This window comes from Cherax quadricarinatus, chromosome 21 (assembly GCF_038502225.1).
Source record: "Cherax quadricarinatus isolate ZL_2023a chromosome 21, ASM3850222v1, whole genome shotgun sequence".
NCBI classification, from domain to species: domain Eukaryota; kingdom Metazoa; phylum Arthropoda; class Malacostraca; order Decapoda; family Parastacidae; genus Cherax; species Cherax quadricarinatus.
The window spans coordinates 31831652-31854951 of record NC_091312.1 but is presented as its reverse complement, the minus strand read 5'-3'; the positions used below and the strand labels follow the sequence as shown (position 1 = coordinate 31854951).

General features: G+C 37.6%; 1 protein-coding gene across 1 annotated transcript in view; it reads right to left on the bottom strand.

Annotated features, from left to right (window-relative positions):
• Positions 1-23300, bottom strand: part of LOC128689156 (uncharacterized) — a 214123-nt gene that overhangs the window by 100032 nt on the left and 90791 nt on the right. The window contains exon 10 of the mRNA XM_070087441.1: positions 18382-18543. Coding sequence (XP_069943542.1) covers positions 18382-18543 — 162 coding nt within the window. The remainder of the gene's footprint in view (positions 1-18381; positions 18544-23300) is intronic.

Genomic DNA, 23300 nt, shown 5'->3' with positions numbered 1-23300 from the left:
AATTTCTCTATTCTTTCAGAGTGGTTGTTTTGCATATTCTGAAATCACCTGTTTACTGTGATCTTATTGCATATATATATATATATATATATATATATATATATATATATATATATATATATATATATATATATATATATATATATATATAATATATATATATATATATATATATATATATATATATATATATATATATTTATATATATATATATATTTATATATATATTTATATATATATATATAGTAGGTAGTAGGTTGGTAGACAGCAACCACCCAGGGAAGTACTACCGTCCTGCCAGATGACTGTGAAACAAAAACCTGTAACTGTTTTGCATGATGGTAGGATTGCTGGTTTCTTTTTCTGTCTCATAAACACGCTAGATAACAGGGATATCTTGCTACTCCTACTTACACTTCGGTCACACTTCACAGACACGCACATGCATATATATATATATATATATATATATACATACATCTAGGTTTTTCCCCTTTTTCTAAATAGCTCTTGTTCTTTTTTATTTCTTCTATTGTCCATGGGGAAGTGGAAACGAATCTTTCCTCCGTAAGCCATGCGTGTCGTATGAGGCGACTAAAATGCCGGGAGCAATGGGCTAGAAACCCCTTCTCCTGTATACATTTACTAAAAAAGAGCAAGAAGAAAAACTTTATAAAACAGGGATGCTTAAATGTGCGTGGATGTAGTGCGGATGACAAGAAACAGATGATTGCTGATGTTATGAATGAAAAGAAGTTGGATGTCCTGGCTCTAAGCGAAACAAAGCTGAAGGGGGTAGGAGAGTTTCAGTGGGGGGAAATAAATGGGATTAAATCTGGAGTATCTGAGAGAGTTAGAGCAAAAGAAGGGGTAGCAGTAATGTTAAATGATCAGTTATGGAAGGAGAAAAGAGAATATGAATGTGTAAATTCAAGAATTATGTGGATTAAAGTAAAGGTTGGATGCGAGAAGTGGGTCATAATAAGCGTGTATGCACCTGGAGAAGAGAGGAATGCAGAGGAGAGAGAGAGATTTTGGGAGATGTTAAGTGAATGTATAGGAGCCTTTGAACCAAGTGAGAGAGTAATTGTGGTAGGGGACCTGAATGCTAAAGTAGGAGAAACTTTTAGAGAGGGTGTGGTAGGTAAGTTTGGGGTGCCAGGTGTAAATGATAATGGGAGCCCTTTGATTGAACTTTGTATAGAAAGGGGTTTAGTTATAGGTAATACATATTTTAAGAAAAAGAGGATAAATAAGTATACAAGATATGATGTAGGGCGAAATGACAGTAGTTTGTTGGATTATGTATTGGTAGATAAAAGACTGCTGAGTAGACTTCAGGATGTACATGTTTATAGAGGGGCCACAGATATATCAGATCACTTTCTAGTTGTAGCTACACTGAGAGTAAAAGGTAGATGGGATACAAGGAGAATAGAAGCATCAGGGAAGAGAGAGATGAAGGTTTATAAACTAAAAGAGGAGGCAGTTAGGGTAAGATATAAACAGCTATTGGAGGATAGATGGGCAAATGAGAGCATAGGCAATGGGGTCGAAGAGGTATGGGGTAGGATTAAAAATGTAGTGTTAGAGTGTTCAGCAGAAGTTTGTGGTTACAGGAAAGTGGGTGCGGGAGGGAAGAGGAGCGATTGGTGGAATGATGATGTAAAGAGAGTAGTAAGGGAGAAAAAGTTAGCATATGAGAAGTTTTTACAAAGTAGAAGTGATGCAAGGAGGGAAGAGTATATGGAGAAAAAGAGAGAGATTAAGAGAGTGGTGAAGCAATGTAAAAAGAGAGCAAATGATAGAGTGGGTGAGATGTTATCAACAAATTTTGTTGAAAATAAGAAAAAGTTTTGGAGTGAGATTAACAAGTTAAGAAAGCCTAGAGAACAAATGGATTTGTCAGTTAAAAATAGGAGAGGAGAGTTATTAAATGGAGAGTTAGAGGTATTGGGAAGATGGAGGGAATATTTTGAGGAATTGTTAAATGTTGATGAAGATAGGGAAGCTGTGATTTCGTGTATAGGGCAAGGAGGAATAACATCTTGTAGGAGTGAGGAAGAGCCAGTTGTGAGTGTGGGGGAAGTTCGTGAGGCAGTAGGTAAAATGAAAGGGGGTAAGGCAGCCGGGATTGATGGGATAAAGATAGAAATGTTAAAAGCAGGTGGGGATATAGTTTTGGAGTGGTTGGTGCAATTATTTAATAAATGTATGGAAGAGGGTAAGGTACCTAGGGATTGGCAGAGAGCATGCATAGTTCCTTTGTATAAAGGCAAAGGGGATAAAAGAGAGTGCAAAAATTATAGGGGGATAAGTCTGTTGAGTGTACCTGGTAAAGTGTATGGTAGAGTTATAATTGAAAGAATTAAGAGTAAGACGGAGAATAGGATAGCAGATGAACAAGGAGGCTTTAGGAAAGGTAGGGGGTGTGTGGACCAGGTGTTTACAGTGAAACATATAAGTGAACAGTATTTAGATAAGGCTAAAGAGGTCTTTGTGGCATTTATGGATTTGGAAAAGGCGTATGACAGGGTGGATAGGGGGGCAATGTGGCAGATGTTGCAAGTGTATGGTGTAGGAGGTAGGTTACTGAAAGCAGTGAAGAGTTTTTACGAGGATAGTGAGGCTCAAGTTAGAGTATGTAGGAAAGAGGGAAATTCTTTCCCAGTAAAAGTAGGCCTTAGACAAGGATGTGTGATGTCACCGTGGTTGTTTAATATATTTATAGATGGGGTTGTAAGAGAAGTAAATGCGAGGGTCTTGGCAAGAGGTGTGGAGTTAAAAGATAAAGAATCACACACAAAGTGGGAGTTGTCACAGCTGCTCTTTGCTGATGACACTGTGCTCTTGGGAGATTCTGAAGAGAAGTTGCAGAGATTGGTGGATGAATTTGGTAGGGTGTGCAAAAGAAGAAAATTAAAGGTGAATACAGGAAAGAGTAATGTTATGAGGATAACAAAAAGATTAGGTGATGAAAGATTGAATATCAGATTGGAGGGAGAGAGTATGGAGGAGGTGAACGTATTCAGATATTTGGGAGTGGACGTGTCAGCGGATGGGTCTATGAAAGATGAGGTGAATCATAGAATTGATGAGGGAAAAAGAGTGAGTGGTGCACTTAGGAGTCTGTGGAGACAAAGAACTTTGTCCTTGGAGGCAAAGAGGGGAATATATGAGAGTATAGTTTTACCAACGCTCTTATATGGGTGTGAAGCGTGGGTGATGAATGTTGCAGCGAGGAGAAGGCTGGAGGCAGTGGAGATGTCATGTCTGAGGGCAATGTGTGGTGTGAATATAATGCAGAGAATTCGTAGTTTGGAAGTTAGGAGGAGGTGCGGGATTACCAAAACTGTTGTCCAGAGGGCTGAGGAAGGGTTGTTGAGGTGGTTCGGACATGTAGAGAGAATGGAGCGAAACAGAATGACTTCAAGAGTGTATCAGTCTGTAGTGGAAGGAAGGCGGGGTAGGGGTCGGCCTAGGAAAGGTTGGAGGGAGGGGGTAAAGGAGGTTTTGTGTGCGAGGGGCTTGGACTTCCAGCAGGCATGCATGAGCGTGTTTGATAGGAGTGAATGGAGACAAATGGTTTTTAATACTTGACGTGCTGTTGGAGTGTGAGCAAAGTAACATTTATGAAGGGATTCAGGGAAACCGGCAGGCCGGACTTGAGTCCTGGAGATGGGAAGTACAGTGCCTGCACTCTGAAGGAGGGGTGTTAATGTTGCAGTTTAAAAACTGTAGTGTAAAGCACCCTTCTGGCAAGACAGTGATGGAGTGAATGATGGTGAAAGTTTTTCTTTTTCGGGCCACCCTGCCTTGGTGGGAATCGGCCAGTGTGATAATAAAAAAAAAAAATATATATATATAGGTAGATGGCGAGAATATTTTGAGGAACTTTTAAATGTTGAGGAAGAAAGGGAGGCGGTAATTTCATGCACTGGCCAGGGAGGTATACCATCTTTTAGGAGTGAAGAAGAGCAGAATGTAAGTGTGGTGGAGGTACGTGAGGCATTACGTAGAATGAAAGGGGGTAAAGCAGCTGGAACTGATGGGATCATGACAGAAATGTTAAAAGCAGGGGGGGATATAGTGTTGGAGTGGTTGGTACTTTTGTTTAATAAATGTATGAAAGAGGGGAAGGTACCTAGGGATTGGCGGAGAGCATGTATAGTCCCTTTATATAAAGGGAAAGGGGACAAAAGAGATTAAAAATTATAGAGGAGTAAGTTTACTGAGTATACCAGGAAAAGTATACTGTAGGGTTATAATTGAAAAAATTAGAGGTAAGACAGAATGTAGAATTGCGGATGAGCAAGGAGGCTTCAGAGTGGGTAGGGGATGTGTAGATCAAGTGTTTACATTGAAGCATATATGTGAACAGTATTTAGATAAAGGTAGGGAAGTTTTTATTGCATTTATGGATTTAGAAAAGGCATATGATAGAGTGGATAGAGGAGCAATGTGGCAGATGTTGCAAGTTTATGGAATAGGTGGTAAGTTACTAAATGCTGTAAAGAGCTTTTATGAGGATAGTGAGGCTCAGGTTAGGGTGTGTAGAAGAGAGGGAGAATACTTCCCGGTAAAAGTAGGTCTTAGACAGGGATGTGTAATGTGACCATGGTTGTTTAATATATTTATAGATGGGGTTGTAAAAGAAGTAAATGCTAGGGTGTTCGGGAGAGGGGTAGGATTAAATTATGGGGAATCAAATTCAAAATGGGAATTGACACAGTTACTTTTTGCTGATGATACTGTGCTTATGGGAGATTCTAAAGAAAAATTGCAAAGGTTAGTGGATGAGTTTGAGAATGTGTGTAAAGGTAGAAAGTTGAAAGTGAACATAGAAAAGAGTAAGCTGATGAGGGTATCAAATGATTTAGATAAAGAAAAATTGGATATCAAATTGGGGAGGAGGAGTATGGAAGAAGTGAATGTTTTCAGATACTTGGGAGTTGACGTGTCGGCGGATGGATTTATGAAGGATGAGGTTAATCATAGAATTGATGAGGGAAAAAAGGTGAGTGGTGCGTGAGGTATATGTGGAGTCAAAAAACGTTATCTATGGAGGCAAAGAAGGGAATGTATGAAAGTATAGTAGTACCAACACTCTTATATGGATGTGAAGCTTGGGTGGTAAATGCAGCAGCGAGGAGACGGTTGGAGGCAGTGGAGATGTCCTGTCTAAGGGCAATGTGTGGTGTAAATATTATGCAGAAAATTCGGAGTGTGGAAATTAGGAGAAGGTGTGGAGTTAATAAAAGCATTAGTCAGAGGGCAGAAGAGGGGTTGTTGAGGTGGTTTGGTCATTTAGAGAGAATGGATCAAAGTAGAATGATATGGAAAGCATATAAATCTATAGGGGAAGGAAAGAGGGGTAGGGGTCGTCCTCGAAAGGGTTGGAAAGAGGGGGTAAAGGAGGTTTTGTGGGCGAGGGGCTTGGACTTCCAGCAAGCGTGTATGAGCGTGTTAGATAGGAGTGAATGGAGACGAATGATACTTGGGACCTGACGATCTGTTGGAGTGTGAGCAGGGTAATATTTAGTGAAGGGATTCAGGGAAACCGGTTATTTTCATATAGTCGGACTTGAGTCCTGGAAATGGGAAGTACAATGCCTGCACTTTAAAGGAGTGGTTTGGGATATTGGCAGTTTGGAGGGATATGTTGTGTATCTTTATACGTATATGCTTCTAAACTGTTGCATTCTGGGCACCTCTGCAAAAGCAGTGATAATGTGTGAGTGTGGTGAAAGTGTTGAATGATGATGAAAGTATTTTCTTTTTAGGGATTTTCTTTCTTTTTTGGGTCACCCTGCCTCGGTGGGAGACGACCGACTTGTTGAAAATATATATATATATATATATATACATATATATATATACATATATATATATATATACATATATATATATATATATATATATATATATATATATATATATATATAACTATATATAACTATATATAACTATATATAACTATATATATACAGTGGACCCCCGCATAGCGAACTTAATCCGTGCAAGAGGGCTGGTCGTTATGCGAAATGTTCGCTATGCGAATTAATTTTCCCCATAAGAAATAATGGAAATAAAATTAATCCGTGCAAGACACCCAAAAGTATGAAAAAAAAATTTTTTTACCACAAAAAAATGTTAATTTTAGTACACACAAACTGAAAAAGGCATGCACAATTACATGACACTTACTTTTATTGAAGATCTGGTGATGATTGATGGGATGGGAGGAGGGGAGAGAGAGTGTTAGTGTTTAGAAGGGGAATCCCCTTCCATTAACACTTGAGGAGGCAAGTCCTTTTCCGGGGTTACTTCCCTTCTTCTTTTAATGCCACTAGGACCAGCTTCAGAGTCACTGGACTTCTTTCTGTCCATAGAGCTCTGTACCTCCCGTTCCTTTACGATTTGTCTAAAATGGGCCATAACATTGTCATTGAAATAGTCACCAGCACGCCTTGCAACAGCTGTGTCAGGGTGATTTTCATCCATAAAGGTTTGCAGTTCAACCCACTGTGCACACATTTCCTTAATTTTTGAAGTAGGCACAATGGATTCCACAACTGGCATAGGCTTCTCAGGGTTAGCCCCAAACCCTTCAAAATCTTTCTTAATTTCCATACTAATTCTCACCCTTTTTACCACAGGGTTGGCACTAGAAGCTTTCTTGGGGCCCATGGTCACTTATTTTCAACAAACAGAACCGAAAACACTGTAATAATACGAAATATTCCGAGTGTATGCTTGAATGTTACCGCGGAGGCTAGCTGGTAAACAATGGGACAGGCGGCACATGTGAGGCTGGCTGAGGCCGCACATTGGACGCGTCTCGGACGAAGTTCGCTGAGCGGGTTTTTGTCTACTATGCGGGGCAAAATTTTAGCGATCAAAGCGTTCGCTATGCGGAATGTTCGCTATGCAAGGCGTTCGCTATGCGGGGGTCCACTGTATATATATATATATATATATACATATATATATACATATATATATATATATACATATATATATACAGTGGACCCCCGCATACCGTTGGCCTTGCATAACGTTAAATCCGCATACCGATACATTTTATCGCTAAGATTTTGCCTTGCATACCACTAAAAAACCCGCTCAACGCTGTTCGTCCGAGACGCGTCTAATGTGCGGCCTTAGCCAGCCTCACATGTTCCGCCGGTGGCATTCTTTACCAGCCAGCCTCCGCGGTAACATCCAAGCATACAATCGGAATATTTCGTATTATTACAGTGTTTTTGGTGATTTTATCTGCAAAATAAGTGACCATGGGCCCCAAGAAAGCTTCTAGTGCCAACCCTACAGGAATAAGGGTGAGAATTACTATAGAGATGAAGAAAGAGATCATTGATAAGTATGAAAGTGGAGTGCATGTCTCTGAGCTTGCCAGGTTGTATAATAAACCCCAGTCAACCATCGCTACTATTGTGGGCAACAAAAAGGCAATCAAGGAAGCTGTTCTTGCCAAAGGTTCAACTGTGTTTTCGAAACAGAGATCGCAAGTGATGGAAGATGTTGAGAGACTCTTATTGGTGTGGATAAATGAAAAACAGGTAGCAGGAGATAGCATCTCCTGCTACCTGTGAAAAGGCTAGGAAGTTGCATCAGGATTTAATTAAAAAAATGCCTGCAACTAGTGATGATGTGAGTGAATTTAAGGCCAGCAAAGGTTGGTTTGAGAGATTTAAGAAGCGTAGTGGCATACATAGTGTGATAAGGCATGGTGAGGCTGCCAGTTCGGACAACAAAGCAGCTGAAAAATATGTGCAGGAATTCAAGGAGTACATAGAAAGTGAAGGACTGAAACCTGAACAAGTGTTTAATTGTGATGAAACAGGCCTGTTTTGGAAGAAAATGCCAAGCAGGACCTACAATACTCAGGAGGAAAAGGCACTCCCAGGACATAAGCCTATAAAAGACAGGCTTACTCTTCTCATGTGTTCCAATGCTACTGGTGATTGCAAAGTGAAGCCTTTATTAGTGTATCACTCAGAAACTCCCAGAGAGTTCAGACAAAAGAATATCCTCAAGGCTAATTTGTGTATGCTGTGGAGGGCAAACAGTAAGGCATGGGTCACTAGGGACTTTTTCTATGACTGGTTACACCATGCATTTGCCCCCAATGTGAAAGATTACCTAACTGAAAAGAAATTAGACCTTAAGTGCCTCCTGGTGTTAGACAATGCCCCTGGTCATCCTACAGACGTGGCAGAGCGACTTTATGGAGACATGAAGTTCATTAAGGTGAAGTTTTTGCCTCCTAATACCACTCCTCTCCTGCAGCCCATGGACCAGCAGGTTATTGCAAACTTCAAAAAACTGTACACAAAAGCTCTGTTTGAAAGGTGCTTTGTAGTGACCTCAGAAACTCAACTGACTCTAAGAGAGTTTTGGAGAGATCACTTTAATATCCTCAATTGTGTAAACCTTATAGGTAAGGCTTGGGAGGGAGTGACTAAGAGGACCTTGAACTCTGCTTGGAAGAAACTGTGGCCAGAATGTGCAGACAAAAGGGATTTTGAAGGATTTGAGGCTAACCCTGAGAGGAGTATGCCAGTTGAGGAATCAATTGTGGCATTGGGGAAGTCCTTGGGGTTGGAGGTTAGTGGGGATGATGTGGAAGAGTTGGTGGAGGAGGATAATGAAGAACTAACCACTGATGAGCTGATAGATCAACTTCAACAGCAAGAGGCCAGACCTGAGGAAACTGGTTCGGAGGAGGGGAGAGAGAAATTGAAGAAGTTGCCTACTACAAAGATTAAGGAAATCTGTGCAATGTGGCTGAAAGTGCAAACCTTTATGGATGAAAATCACCCTCACACAGCTATTGCAAGCCGTGCTGGTGACTATTACACTGACAATGTTGTGAAACACTTTAGGGAAGTCATAAAGGAACGAGAGGTACAGGCCACTATGGACAGATATGTTGTGCGACAGAAGTTCAGTGACTCTGAAGCTGGTCCTTGTGGCATTAAAAGAAGAAGGGAAGTAACCCCAGAAAAGGACTTGACACCTCAAGTCTTAATGGAAGGGGATTCCCCTTCTAAACATTAAGACTCTCTCCTCCTCCCATCCCATCAATCATCACCAGATCTTCAATAAAGGTAAGTGTCATGTAATTGTGCATGCCTTTTTCAGTTTGTGTGTATTAAAATTAATATTTCATGTGGTAAAAATATTTTTTTTTCATACTTTGGGGTGTCTTGCACGGATTAATTTGATTTCCATTATTTCTTATGGGGAAAATTCATCCGCATAACGATAATTTCGCATAACAATGAGCTCTCATGCACGGATTAATATCGTTATGCGGGGGTCCACTGTATATATATATAAATATTTTTGGGTTTCTGGAACAGATTAATTGTATTTCCATTATTTCTTATGGGAAATATTGCTTTGCTTTTCAGACTTATTGAATTTAGAACTAGCTCCTGGAACAGATTAAGTTCAATGTTTGAGGTTCCACTGTATTATAATAATACATATGTACTACTAATAATGATAATACATAATAATAATTATGTATAAAAAATAATAACAATATAATAATAACAATAAATCTATGTACGTACTGTGTATAATTTAGTTTGACAATGCCACCACAATGCTCACCAGTGCACATGTGCTTACGGAGCTACCCTCGTGGTCCAAGGAATTCTCATGATTTCCTTACATTTTGTGCAGTTAATTTGCCAGATTTCTTTCTTCTAACCATGGGTCCTAAGAAAGCAAGTGCAAAGGACAGTGCCGAGAAGAAAAAGAGGATGATTTGCATGGAATTAAAGCAAGAAATCATTAATAAGCACAGATCAGGTACATAGTGTAGTGAGATAAACATAAAAATTGTACATAGCGACCACTCTCACGACCACAATCATCCTCCCTCCGCCGTCCACGTAATGACATATTTTATTCATTCTAGAGTATATACGTATCAGGCTTCTATGTTATTTATATTGTTTATTATGTCATATTAGATGAATTGTGACAAATAAATAAGATGTAGATTTGATATTAGGGTTATTTTGTCATGCCTCCTGAGAGCCAGAATTCAGCTGGAACGAATTAATTGCATTTCAGTTAATTTAAATAAGGAAAATTGACCCACCATACTAACAAATCAGGATATGAACAAGTCCACGGAATGGATTAACCCGTAAACGGTCCAAACGTATATATACGTTTTTTCAACATTTGAAAGTATGTAAAAAAAAGTAGACCTTCTTTTTGTTTTTTTACATTTGAAAATGTGTAAAAAAACTTTGATCTACTTTTTTTTGTTACATTTGAAAATATGTAAAAAAAAACGTAGATCTACTTTTGTAGCACTACACATGTGAACGTAGATCTGCTTGAACCGTTTACGGGTTAAATTCGCAAACCAAGGTTCCACTGTATGTAGTTTTAGTTCATTGTTGTGATGTATTATGTTGTTTTTACTGCTTAAGACTACAAATGTAACATAAATAATAGTATTTCTTACCCTAAATTGTGGGTGCTGGCGTTTGTGGATGATTGTGAAGAGAGTGAGAGTTATGCTGTGGCCCAACTGGGCTGAGGTGGATGGTAGAGGTTCTGGTACTGAAGTCTATGGATGTACTGGAGTGTCTAACATTAAGTCACTCAGTAAGTTAAGTCACTCAGTAAGTCAGTTAAGTCACTCAGTAAGTCAGTCAAGTCATTCAGTAAGTCAGTCAAGGCATTCATTCAGTCAGTCAAGTCACTCAGTAAGTCAGTCAAGTCATTCAGTAAGTCAGTCAAGGCATTCATTCAGTCAGTCAAGTCACTCAGTAAGTCAGTCAAGTCACTCAGTAAGTCAAGTCATTCAGTAAGTCAGTCAAGTCACTCAGTAAGTCAGTCAAGTCATTCAGTAAGCCAGTCAAGTCACTCAGTAAGTCAGTCAAGTCATTCAGTAAGTTAGTCAAGTCATTCAGTAAGTCAGTCAAGGCATTCAGTAAGTCAGTCAAGTCATTCAGTAAGTCAGTCAAGTCACTCAGTAAGTCAGTCAAGTCATTCAGTAAGTAAAGTAAAGTAAAGTTTATTTCTTTGTAAAGGTTACAATGTGTAATTACAATTTTGATTGGCTAAGTACAAAGATAACCACTATCATGCCGAGGCATTTCGGGCAAACTAATCCTAATATACATAGTAACTAATTAAAACTAGATAAGATAATAGTACATAGTAACTATACTAAAAACTAGACAAGTAATAGTGGTTAGCTGTTTTACAATCTTATTTAAACTTAATACAATCTTATTTAAACTTAGTACAGTAGGGCCCCACTTATACGGCGGGTTAGGTTCCAGGCTACCGCCGTAAAGCGGAAATCGCCGTAAAGTGGAACACCCTTTTTTTCCACTTATAAATGCATACAAACACTAGATAACAAGTTTACACTAACATATATTAAGTTAGCAATAGAACCAGGCATCAAAAAACAATAAAAAGGTACAATACACACATAGTGCACTCATTACTTACCTTAAAATATTTATAGTCTTAATCTAGGGTGAGACAAGTAGTATTTATTGTAAGAAATCAAGTGTGGTATGTATTGTAATAGCCTCACCAGGCCACCCCACCCACACATACTATTCTATGATATTTAAGCATCCCAGAGCGATAAAATGTATATACAGTTCACTCATTACTTACCTTAAAATATTTGTAGTCTTAATGTAGGGTCAGGAGTAAGTAAATGAGATAAAACGAATAAATGAGAGAGAGAAAGAATGAATACATGAGAGGGGGCAGGCGCAGTTATGTAAACAAACCAGGGGAAGGTAAGTTTTGTAAACAAACGAAGTGTACACGTCTGGTTTGTGTACAAGTTACATTGTGTACAGGTTGTCTCTACATTGATACGGTAGAATTAATAAAGAAGAACACTCCCATTCTCATGTAACATCATTTTGAGAAGAAATGAAGCTCTGAGTGAAGGCAATGGAAATAAGTCACACTGACTTTTTTGGGTTATCCTAGGTTCTCTACACGTATGTTGTTATGTATGATAATCTATGTAACTGTATTTGTGTATACCTGAATAAATTTACTTACATACATACGAAAGGAATAATTTTCTACAGTTACCCCCAGTAACACATTTACTCTTATGTTAGATTAGAGAAAATGTTATTCTTGGCGTCACTTGTACAAGTTATGTGGCTCCCACATCTTATATTTATGTTTATTTATTCTATTGTGGGGTGTATTTATCATCTTTTTATGTTATGTATCGTGTTTATTATATAATTTTGAAAAAAATATCATGGATGGATTAATGAAAATGTGTATATTACCGTAATATACGACATTTAATGAGACTCCGTGACTATTGTTATTATGGCGTCACTTGTGGAAGTCGTCTGCTACCAGAGATCACATTTATGTTTATTTATTCTACTGTGGGGTGTATTTATCTTATTTATATGTTATGTATAGTGTTTATTATATAATTTTGAAAAAAATATCATGGATGGATTAATGAAAATGTGTATATTACCGTAATATACGACATTTAATGAGACTCAGTATTGTTATTATCACCACTTGTGCAAGTCGTCTGCTCACATCTCACATTTGTTTATTTATTCTACTGTGGGGTGTATTTATCTTATTTATATGTTATGCATCGTGTTTATTATATAATTTTGAAAAAAATATCATGGATGGATTAATGAAAATGTGTATATTAACGTAATATACGACATTTAAATGACTCGATGTATGTAAGTTTATTTAGGTACAGGTATACATAAGTATAATTATCAGAGTATATATAAAATATGAAATAACTTTTAAAAACATTTGAAATTTTGGAGTTTCCAGACAAAATGGAGAGACTTAGTGCTTACTGAGCTCATGGAGAATGTAAACAAACAGGGTGGGGCACGGTGACCGTATTAGAAAGTCAGGTGGGGGGAGCCGTATAGTGAGTTTTGGTCATAATTTGAAATGTCCGTATTAGCGGAACGCCGTAAAGCGGAACGCCGTAAAGCGGGGCCCTCCTGTACAAGTGAGTAGGGTTCTGTAAAATAAGCTTGAAATTGCACACAAAATCTACCTTACTATTTTTTGGAATGGCAGAATTAAAAGCCAGGAGGTCACATGATAAGACTAATTAGCAGATGTTTTGGCAGATTTGGTTAATATTGACAAATAAGATGATTTTATGGATTGGCAGAGGTCACATAATAAAACTAGTTAGCAGATGTTTGGTTGATTTGGTTAATATTGTGAGATAAGATGACTTTTTAGCAAAGTCCTAAATTTATAAGCCGTCAGGAGATCCTTGACCTGTTCCAGTAGCGAGTTCCAGATCTTCGGGCCTTTTATGTGCATAGCATTCTTGCATAGTGAGAGTCTGACTCGAGGGATGTTGAACAGTGTCTTATGCCTAGTATTGTGCCTATGCATTCTGTTGTAACTGTCAAGGAGTAGCTTTAGGGAAGGGTTTACAGTGGAGTTTAAGCTTCTGTATATGTAGTAGGCACAATAATAAGAGTGTATGTCTTGTATATTTAGCAAGTTGAGTCTTTTGAAAAGTGGTGGAGTGTGCTGTCTAGCACAGGAACTGGTTATCACCCGCACAGCAGCTTTTTGTTGGATTATTAACCCTTTCAGGGTCCCCAGGCCCTTTCCCACACTTGCTCTCAGGGTCGCCCAAATTTAAACAAAAAAATTATTTTTTCTTATGAAAAGATAGAGAATTTTTTCCCGATCATAATGACACCAAAAGTATGAAATTTGATGGAAAACTTAGGGAATTATGCTCTCGCGAAGTTAGCGGTCTCGACGATGTTTACGCATCAGCAATTTTGCCCACTTTGAGCCCTATTTTCGGCCAATTCCAGTGTACTTGTCGACAAAAATCATAACTGTTTTGCTAGAACTCCATTTTTTCTATCGAATGAGTACAAGAAACCACCCATTTACCGATTTCAACTATCCAATACAGTGGTCAGAATTTAGCAATTTTGCCAATTTCACACAAATTTCAAAAGATGCCAATTTCCAAATAGGGTCCAGAATAAACAAGAAAGACATTCCTGGCACTATAATAACATCTCCTCTGTTAATAATTGTTCATTAGTCACGTCCCCATGCCCCTCTTACATTCTTTTGCTTTCCACTTTGAATTTTTATTCTCACAAAAAAATAGAAGATTTACTGTTATGCAGACTACTGAATTAGTGTAGAAATGGTTTAAATAATATCGGTGCACTTGTGAAAGAATATTAGACTCACCAGTTGATGTGTATTGGACGCTTAGCATGATTTGTTTACTTTTGAACTTTGGTGAAAATCGAACACTTCTGCTACTTTGAGCTCAATTTCAAGGAACTTTTCATAGTAAAACCAGTCAAAATCATCTCAATTTCTGAAATATGTCTTCCATTCTATAAAATGAGACAAGGAAAACTAGAATACAACAATAAATACCATACGGAAATAGAGCGCAAAGTTGCCGTTTTAATCCAAAAACATGGTCAAAGTTTTTTTTTCTCATTACGCACTGTGCTGCAGGATTTTTTTTTATACTGTGCACACTGACCACATAGACCCATTCTTTCATATGTAGGCCTACCAGCTTTCTCTCACTAGATTTGAGGGTGCTAAAATTTAGGCGTACTAGTACGTCAAAAACCCTGGTGCGTAAGCCGTACTAGTACGTCCGAAACCCTGAAAGGGTTAAGGGTCTAAGGTAGTTGGCTGTGGTTGAGCCCCAGGCATAAATACCATAGGTGAGGTAAGGCTATATTAGAGAGTGGTACAGGGTAAGGAGAGTCGTTTGTGGTACATAGTATCGTATCTTGGAAAGGATTCCTACTGAATGACTTAGTAAGTCACTCGGTAAGTAAGTAAGTCAGTCAAGTCATTCAGTAAGTCAGTCAAGTCACTCAGTAAGTCAGTCAAGTCACTCAGTAAGCCAGTCAAGTCATTCAATAAGTCAAATCACTCAGTAAGTCAATCAAGTCACTCAGTAAGTCAGTCAAGTCACTTAGTAAGTCAGTTCAGTCAGTCAGTCATTCAGTAAGTCAGTCACACAAACTCATGTTTACCTCGTTTTCTGTATACAAAGTAATACTTCATTACAGCTACAGGTTATCTCTTGTCTAATATCTTTGTTTCTTTGTTAATTCTAAGACTTAAGTGCTTATACCTCTTCATGCCACTTTCAGCAACACTGGTATGGCTGCTGTCATGATTGCTTGGCAGATACAAGAGATAGTAATTAAAGTATCATAACACAAACACAGGTGTCTTATAGCAGAGAAAGACTGGACTGGACACGTATGAATTACGAACACTGGGATGGTGGGGTGGTGTCAGGGGAGTGGTAACAGATAGCAGGAGGGCTCCCTGGCTGCTCCACAACAAGGCAGCTGCTTAAGCAAAAGAGATTTTTTTTTTCCTTCCCACAAGCTGAACCGTGTTAAATTAATTATACGACGTGTTACATAAAATTGTGCCACAATTCTTCAATCATGCAATACCCAAATTGTGCCGAATAAACTTGTCCTAAATGATGGTCTACTGTACAGTATTTAGTATTTCTCAGCAAGTGAGCGACTCTGTGACATACAAGCCAAATCCCCCTTTGTTGCCTGTTTAATCTGTTGCATCTGAATAGGTTATACCCTGGGATCCATATTTCGTTGTCAAAATAATCTTTTATTTGGGTCTCTGAGAAAGCTGCAAAGATTGCATTTGACTCACGAAATCGTAATGATACAATTGCAAACAAACAATACCACAGGCAGGGATAGAACCCGCAATCAGAGAGTCTCAAAACTCCAGACTGTTGCATTAGCCACTGGGCCAGCTAGCTACAATAAGATTCATCCAACTAGGTATATTTCTACACCATAGAAAGGTTAGCATAGGCACCACTGTGACCACATATGCAAGTTTTTACAGATGAATCTCAAGCTAGCATGGCCATGACGAACTCTAGCTCAAGTCCCCTCAAAGCCATCTTATTGTGGCTGGCTGGCCCAGTGGCTAACGCAACAGTCTGGAGTTTTGAGACTCACTGATCACGGATTCTATCCCCACCCGAAGTATGGTTGCATTTGACTCCGTGAGCAGTCACTTGATGTAAGGAATATTATTGTTTGCTCATGGCTTTAGACCCTGTATGCTTGCAAAAATAAGCATACATCAGCAACCAGAATTTAAAACAAAAAAACATTAATTTAGGTAACCTCTAGGTATATATTATTTTAACATGCTGGCCATCTCTCATTGTCTTGCCAGAGGCATGCAGATATAACAGTTTAGATGTCACTCTAATCAGCAAATATCCCAAACTTCTCCTTTAGAGTGCAGGCACTATACTTCCCAACTTCAGGACTTAACCCTTTGACTGTTTTGGCCGTATATATACGTCTTACGAGCCACCGTGTTTGATGTATATATACTCAAAAATTCTAGCGGCTTCAAATCAAGCAGGAGAAAGCTGGTAGGCCCACATGTGAGAGAATGGGTCTGTGTGGTCAGTGTGCACCATAAAAAAAAATCCTGCAGCACGCAGTGCATAATGAGAAAAACAAAAACTCAAACCGTTTTTTGGATTAAAACCCCGACTTTGTGGTGTATTTTCGTATAGTATTTATGGTTGTATTCTCGTTTTCTTGGTCTCATTTGATAGAATGGAAAAATATTATAGAAATAGAGGTGATTTTGATTGGTTTTACTATGAAAAGAACCTTGAAATGGAGCTCAAAACGGGAAATGTTGGATTTTTGCCGATGTTCAAAAGTAAACAAATGATGTTATTGTTCAATAAATGTCCAACTAGCCATTCTAATATGCAGTCATGAATGGATTGACATTATTTATACAATTATTACAGTATTGTTTGAATAAAAATTCAATATAGAAAGCAAGAGTAATATTAGAGGGGCCTGGAGACGTGACTAATGAACAAAGAAAATGTTATTTTAAAGCCAGGAATGTTTGCGTTGTTCATTCTGGACCCTATTTTGAAACTGGCATTTTTTTAATTTGCGTGAAATTGGCCAAATTGCAAATTTCTAACCACATTATTGGGTAGTTAAAATCAGTAAATGGGCAGTTTCTTGTACTCAGTTGATAGAACAAATGGAGTTCTAAAGAAATAGCTATAAGTTTGGTTGACTGGAACAATGGAATTAGCAGGAAATAGGGCTCAAAGTGGGCGAAATCGCCGATTCGTAAATATCACCAAGGTCGCTAACTTCACGAGAGCGTAATTCCATAGCTTTTCCATCAAATTTCGTTCTTTTGGTGTCATTACCACCGGGAAAAGATTCTCTATCATTTAATAAGAAATTTTTTTTTTTTTTTTTTTTTTTTTCAAAAATTTTTCGACACCAGAAGACACCTCAGGATTTGGGGTTTCGACAGTCAAGGGGTTAAGTCCTGTTAACTGGCTTCCCTGAATCTCTTCAAAGAATATAACCATGCTCACACTCCAACAGTTTGTTGAATCCCAAGAAAACATTAGTCTCTGCTCACTTCTATTTAACATGCTCAGACATGCCTGCTGTATGTCCAAGCTCCATGCGTACAAAACCTCCTTCACTCCTCTCTCCATCCTTTCCTAGGACAATCCCTACCATGCCTTCCCATCCTCTCTAAATGAGCAAACCACCTCAACAACCCCTTCTCAGCATTCTTGATGATACTTTTAGTACTCTGCACTTCCTAATTTCCACACTACGATTTTTTTGCATAATACTGACCCTACAAATTACCCTTAGACATGACATTTCCACTGCCTCCAGCCTTCTTCTCTCTGCAACATTTACAACCCATGCTTCACACCCATACAAGAGTGTTCGTACCACTATACTCTCATGCATTCCCTTCTTTGCCTCCATGAATAATGCTCTTTGTCTTCACAGATACCTCAATGCACCACCTACCTTTTTCCCTTCAATTCTATGGTTGCAGATATTTGGGAGTAGATGTGTCTGCTGACACATCCACTCCCAAATATCTGCAAACATTCACTTCTTCCATACTCCCTCCCACCAATCTGATATCTCATTTTGATATCTCATCACCTTACTCTTATCTATGTTCATTACATATAACTACAATTACATTTTTTTGTTTAGAATTACATGACTAAAAAACTGGCATTTTGAGGGTCCCATGAATGTAAAACTATTTTCCCCATATCTGCTTTAATTTGCATTCCACTTTTTTTCCCCTGCATATTCGAGAGTCTACTGTAAACCGTTTACTCAAAACAACTGGGTGGGTTTATGATTATTGCTATTACTTTCATTACCAGCTCAATACTGCATTTCACCCATGTGTGGCTCTTGGCAATAAAACTAAATTTATGCACTAACCTGGGTCATTTTGTCACTTTTACCCTCCCAGGACAATCGTTCATCATATAAAGGTTCTCGGTTGGTCCCAATGTAAATGGGCTCCCATTTATGGAAAGGTGGTTTTCGTTTTCCAATGTGAAATACAGACATGCCTGGTTTTACAGGGGCTGCAATCCATTCCTGCAAGAAAAATTTTACATATAATACTGTATAGAATTTTTTGTCAGAAAATACCAATTATCAAATTATACTCTGAAAAAAAGAGACTTCTCCTGTTTAATTAATATTATTCCCTCCTGCAGTTCTACCACTCCCATCCAATATCCTCTCATATATATTCTGGCTCTCTTCCCTTCATGCTTTTCTGTGTGACTAGCTAATGGTCCAAACCAGACCAAAACATCGTCATAAGTTTCAGTCTCTTACATGTGGGTTATATGTGCCTTATTTCTCTTAATACATTATAAGCAAACCCAGTTTAATGGCCAACAAATTAATGAAAGCTTAGTTCAAAGTAAGCAATAAACCTATATAAGAGCACAAATTAATTTAATATATGTAATTTTTGATTAATGAATCTCAAATCCCAAAAGTTCAAACATGTCTCTGCTTAGTATCTGGGAGAGAAAAAGCAAGATACTGAAGTTAATACAGTACAGTATGCCTTATCACTCTGCGGTCTTTTAGTAGTCATGAAATGGGTAAAATATTCAGTTATAATATGAACATAAAGCAGCAAGGATGATCCATATGGCCTACAACTCCTACCTGTACTGTATCTTCAAAAAAATGAAATATCAGAGGCTAGGATCACAACTGCTATACTGTGAGTTACCCAACATTTAGGTGGCATATCTCACAATATTAACCAAATCAACCAAACATCTACTGACTAGCTTTATCATGTGACCACCTGGCTTTTAATTCTGCCATTCCATAAAATATTACCACCTGCACCATTCCTTGTAAATTAGATTTTGTACTAAGTATACATAAGATTTATTAAGTCCAAATAAGATTGTAAAACAGCTAACCATTATTCCATGTTTAGTTTTTAAGTATAATTACTATGTACTACAGGTCTTCCATCACAAATCCGGCATTATTGGGACCTATAGTGTGCCGGATTACTGAGTTTGCCGGATTACAGAGTGGTTAGGTTAGAATACACTTGATAAAATTAACCAACTTGACTTACACAAAGTTCATTGAACATCAGCAAAAATCGAACATTTCCGCTACTTTGAGCTCAATTTCAAGGTGTTTTTCGTCATGAAACCAATCAAAATCATTTCTATTTCTGTAATATATCTTCCATTCAATCAAATGAGTCCTAAAAAATGAGAATACAACCATAAAAACCATACGAAAATATACTGCAAAGAGGCAGCTAATAGCTGAGACGTGAACTCCCTTATTTATCGTCCATTGTTTTTATTTTTGTTGTACGTTAAGAAGCATCTTTCCATCATACATTGCCCAAGTTTCAATGAGATAGCCCAACAAACAACAGAGAGAAAAAAATATTTACCAAAAATCATATATGGCAAGTCCAAGCCAGGTACTGGAAATAAGTTATTTTGTCTGACCTTTTTGGGTTATCCCAGGTTCTCTATACATACACTGCTATGTATGATAATCTATGTAACTGTATTTGTGTATACCTGAATAAACTTATTTACTTCTAGTCTGTTGACTGAGTACAAGAAACTGCCCATTCACTTATTTCAACTACCCAATAAAGTGGTCAGAAATTGTCAATTTGGCCGATTTCACACAAATTTCAACAAATGCCAATTTCAAAATAGGGTCCAGAATAAACAATGCAGACATTCCTGGCACTAAAATAACATTTTCTCTGTTCATTAGTCATGGCTCCAGACCCCTCTTATATTACTCTTGCTTACCATTTGGAATTTTTATTCACAAAAAATAAAAGATTCACTGTTATGCAGACTGCTGCATTATTGTAATAATTGTATAAATAATGTCAACCCAACTCCGTATTGGAATTTGGACAGGCAGGCGGACAGGTATTTAGCTTCGCTAAAGAATAGAACATTTTTGCTACTGTGAGCGCAATTTCAAGGTACTTTTCGTCATGAAAGCAATCAAAATCGTATCTATTTCTGTAATATATCTTTCATTCTATCAAATGAGACCGAAAAAATGAGAATATAACCATAAAAACCATAAAAACCATACAAAAATATACCGCTAAGCACCCGCTAATGGCTGAGAGGTTAACTCCGCTATTTATGGTCTGATTTCTTTCATTTTTGGTGTATGTTAAGAAGTATCTTCCCACCATACATTGCCCTAGTTTCAATAAGATAACGCAACAAACAATTGAGAAAATATAACACTAATAATAATAATTATAATAATAATAATAATAATAATAATTATAATAATAATAATATCTTTATTTACTACACGTACATGTACAAGGTATACAGGCCTAGCTGAGATCAGTGACATACTATTATATAGAAAGCCGCTTGTTATGCAGAGTATTTCAAGAAAATTAGGTCAGTGTCCCAGGATAACACCCACACTAGTCGGCTAACACCCAGGTACCCATTTACTGATGGGTAAACATAGACAACAGGTGTAAAGAAACACGCCTAATGTTTCTACCCTGGCTGGGAATCGAATATTTACCAAAAATCATATATGGTTAAACAAAGCCAGGTACTAGGAATAAGCCATGTTAACTTTTTTGGGTTATCCTAGGTTCTCTACACACATGCTGCTATGTGTGATAATCTATATAGAGAAAATAACTTTTTTGTTTCAGGTTTATGGTGCAGTACGAGTGCATATCACAGTTAGCCCTGTGCTACACTCCATTTTCTCTAATATAAGCCCCAAGACAGGGATAGGAGAATGGTATTTGTATACCATATCCTCTTCATACCTCCGTCGAACTGCTCGGTATTATGCCAAATATTATTCATTCTGGAGTATTTAACATGTTTTATGTTATTTATATTGTTTCTTATGTCATATTAGATCAAATGTGATAGGCAAATAAGCTGTAGTGTTGATATTAGCATAGTAATAAAGCATATTCTCCTGCAGTAACAGCCTGGTTGATCAGGCTCTGAGCCACCAGGCGGCCTGGTCACAGACCGGGCCGCGGGGGCGTTGACCCCCGGAACTCTCTCCAGGTAAACTCCAGCATCATGAGACTGAGCTCATGACAACCGACAGTGGCTTCAAAGCCACCTTATCTTTAATGGATAGTGTACTGTGTAGGTGCTTTACATAATGAGAAGCATTTCTTTTATTTATTAGAACCATGGCTAGGGCTAAAAGTAAGCAGGTTATAACAATAAATGGAGAAAAAGAAATTTGAGTGACTTATGCAGCAAGTAGCGCCACCAAACAATAGCAGCAGGTTGGTGTGGTGACCCCGGAAATTTGAAATTATGCTAGCCAAAATTAGTGCCGAATAACTGAAGGAACCAAATAACTGATTGCCGGATTTGTGATGGCGGACCTTTATTATCTTATCTAATTTTAATTAGTTACTATGTATTAGGATTAGTTTGCCCAAAATACCTCGGCATGATAGTGGCTATCTTTGTACTTAGCAAATCATAATTGCAATTACACATTGTAACCTTTACAAAAGAAATAAACTTATTATCATTATTATTATTATTAACTGGCAGACAGAATCAAACCTCCATCAGTCTTTGAACTGGTAAACCAATCCAGTTTGCAGTGCAAGTCTTCATTCACTGGAGGAATAAAGACTTGCTCTGTAAACTCTGTTTCTTGACCATCTTTTTAATTGATATTAATTGCTCAAAATTTTGTGCTGCAAGTCAAATCTTACTCCTAAATTAATGTTATTCATGGTTGCTACCTGTCCATTTAATTATGTTTACCACTGCTTATTTTAGTCCCTTTTATATTGTGTGTGCAATTAGTGTATATTCCAATTACATTATTGTGCAATTCCCAAAACTATCATTTGCTATCATTTGCTAGCTAGTACCAACTATCTCATATTTTGTTTAATTTTTATAGTGCAATTAATTGCTCAACTTATTATATATTACAAGTCAGACCTTACTCCCAAGTCAACATTATATCATAGTGACTATCTGTCCATTCAGCTTTGTTTACCATTACTTAGTTTAATCCCTTATATATTTTCTCCTTTACTTTAGCTCTAAATAACTACCTTAGTTCATATATTCACAACTGTTAAAATAATCAAGGTGCTCTTCTCAGGTGCTAAAGTGTAATACGTTCATTATTTTACTATTATATTCCCAAGCTCCTTTATTTGATCACCACTTTATTTGTTCACCACAACTTATTTTAGTCCCTTTTATATTGTCTCCTTTATTTTAGCTTTAAAGAACTACCTTTAAAGAACTACCTACTAGTATATTCCCAAGCTCCATTATTTGATCACCACTTCATTTGTTCACCACAACTTATTTTAGTCCCTTTTATATTGTCTCCTTATTTTATCTTTAAAGAACTACCTTAGTTCATATATTTACATTTGTTAAACTAATTCAGGTGCTATTTTTTAGCTTTAGAATATTTACTTTGTTTTATGCTTAAGTCTAATTATAGATTTACTATAAATCTTATGATTACAAGCACTGATCCTGATACCAACCTCTTGTTGAATGATTTAAATGAATCAAACAGCAACTGTAATTACTACACAGCAGAACAATCAAAGGCACTTCTCAGAGCCAACAACAACATAACTGTCTTTAACTACAATGTCAGATCTTTAAGCAAACATTACGATGACCTCACAGCATTACTAATTTCCCTGCATGCCAGTATGTCCATCATTACTCTCGCCGAAACCTGGCTAAAGCCTGATACTACAAATGTCTATGCCATTCCTGGTTACACAGCCATACACAACTGTAGGCCAGATCAACAAGGGGGTGGCA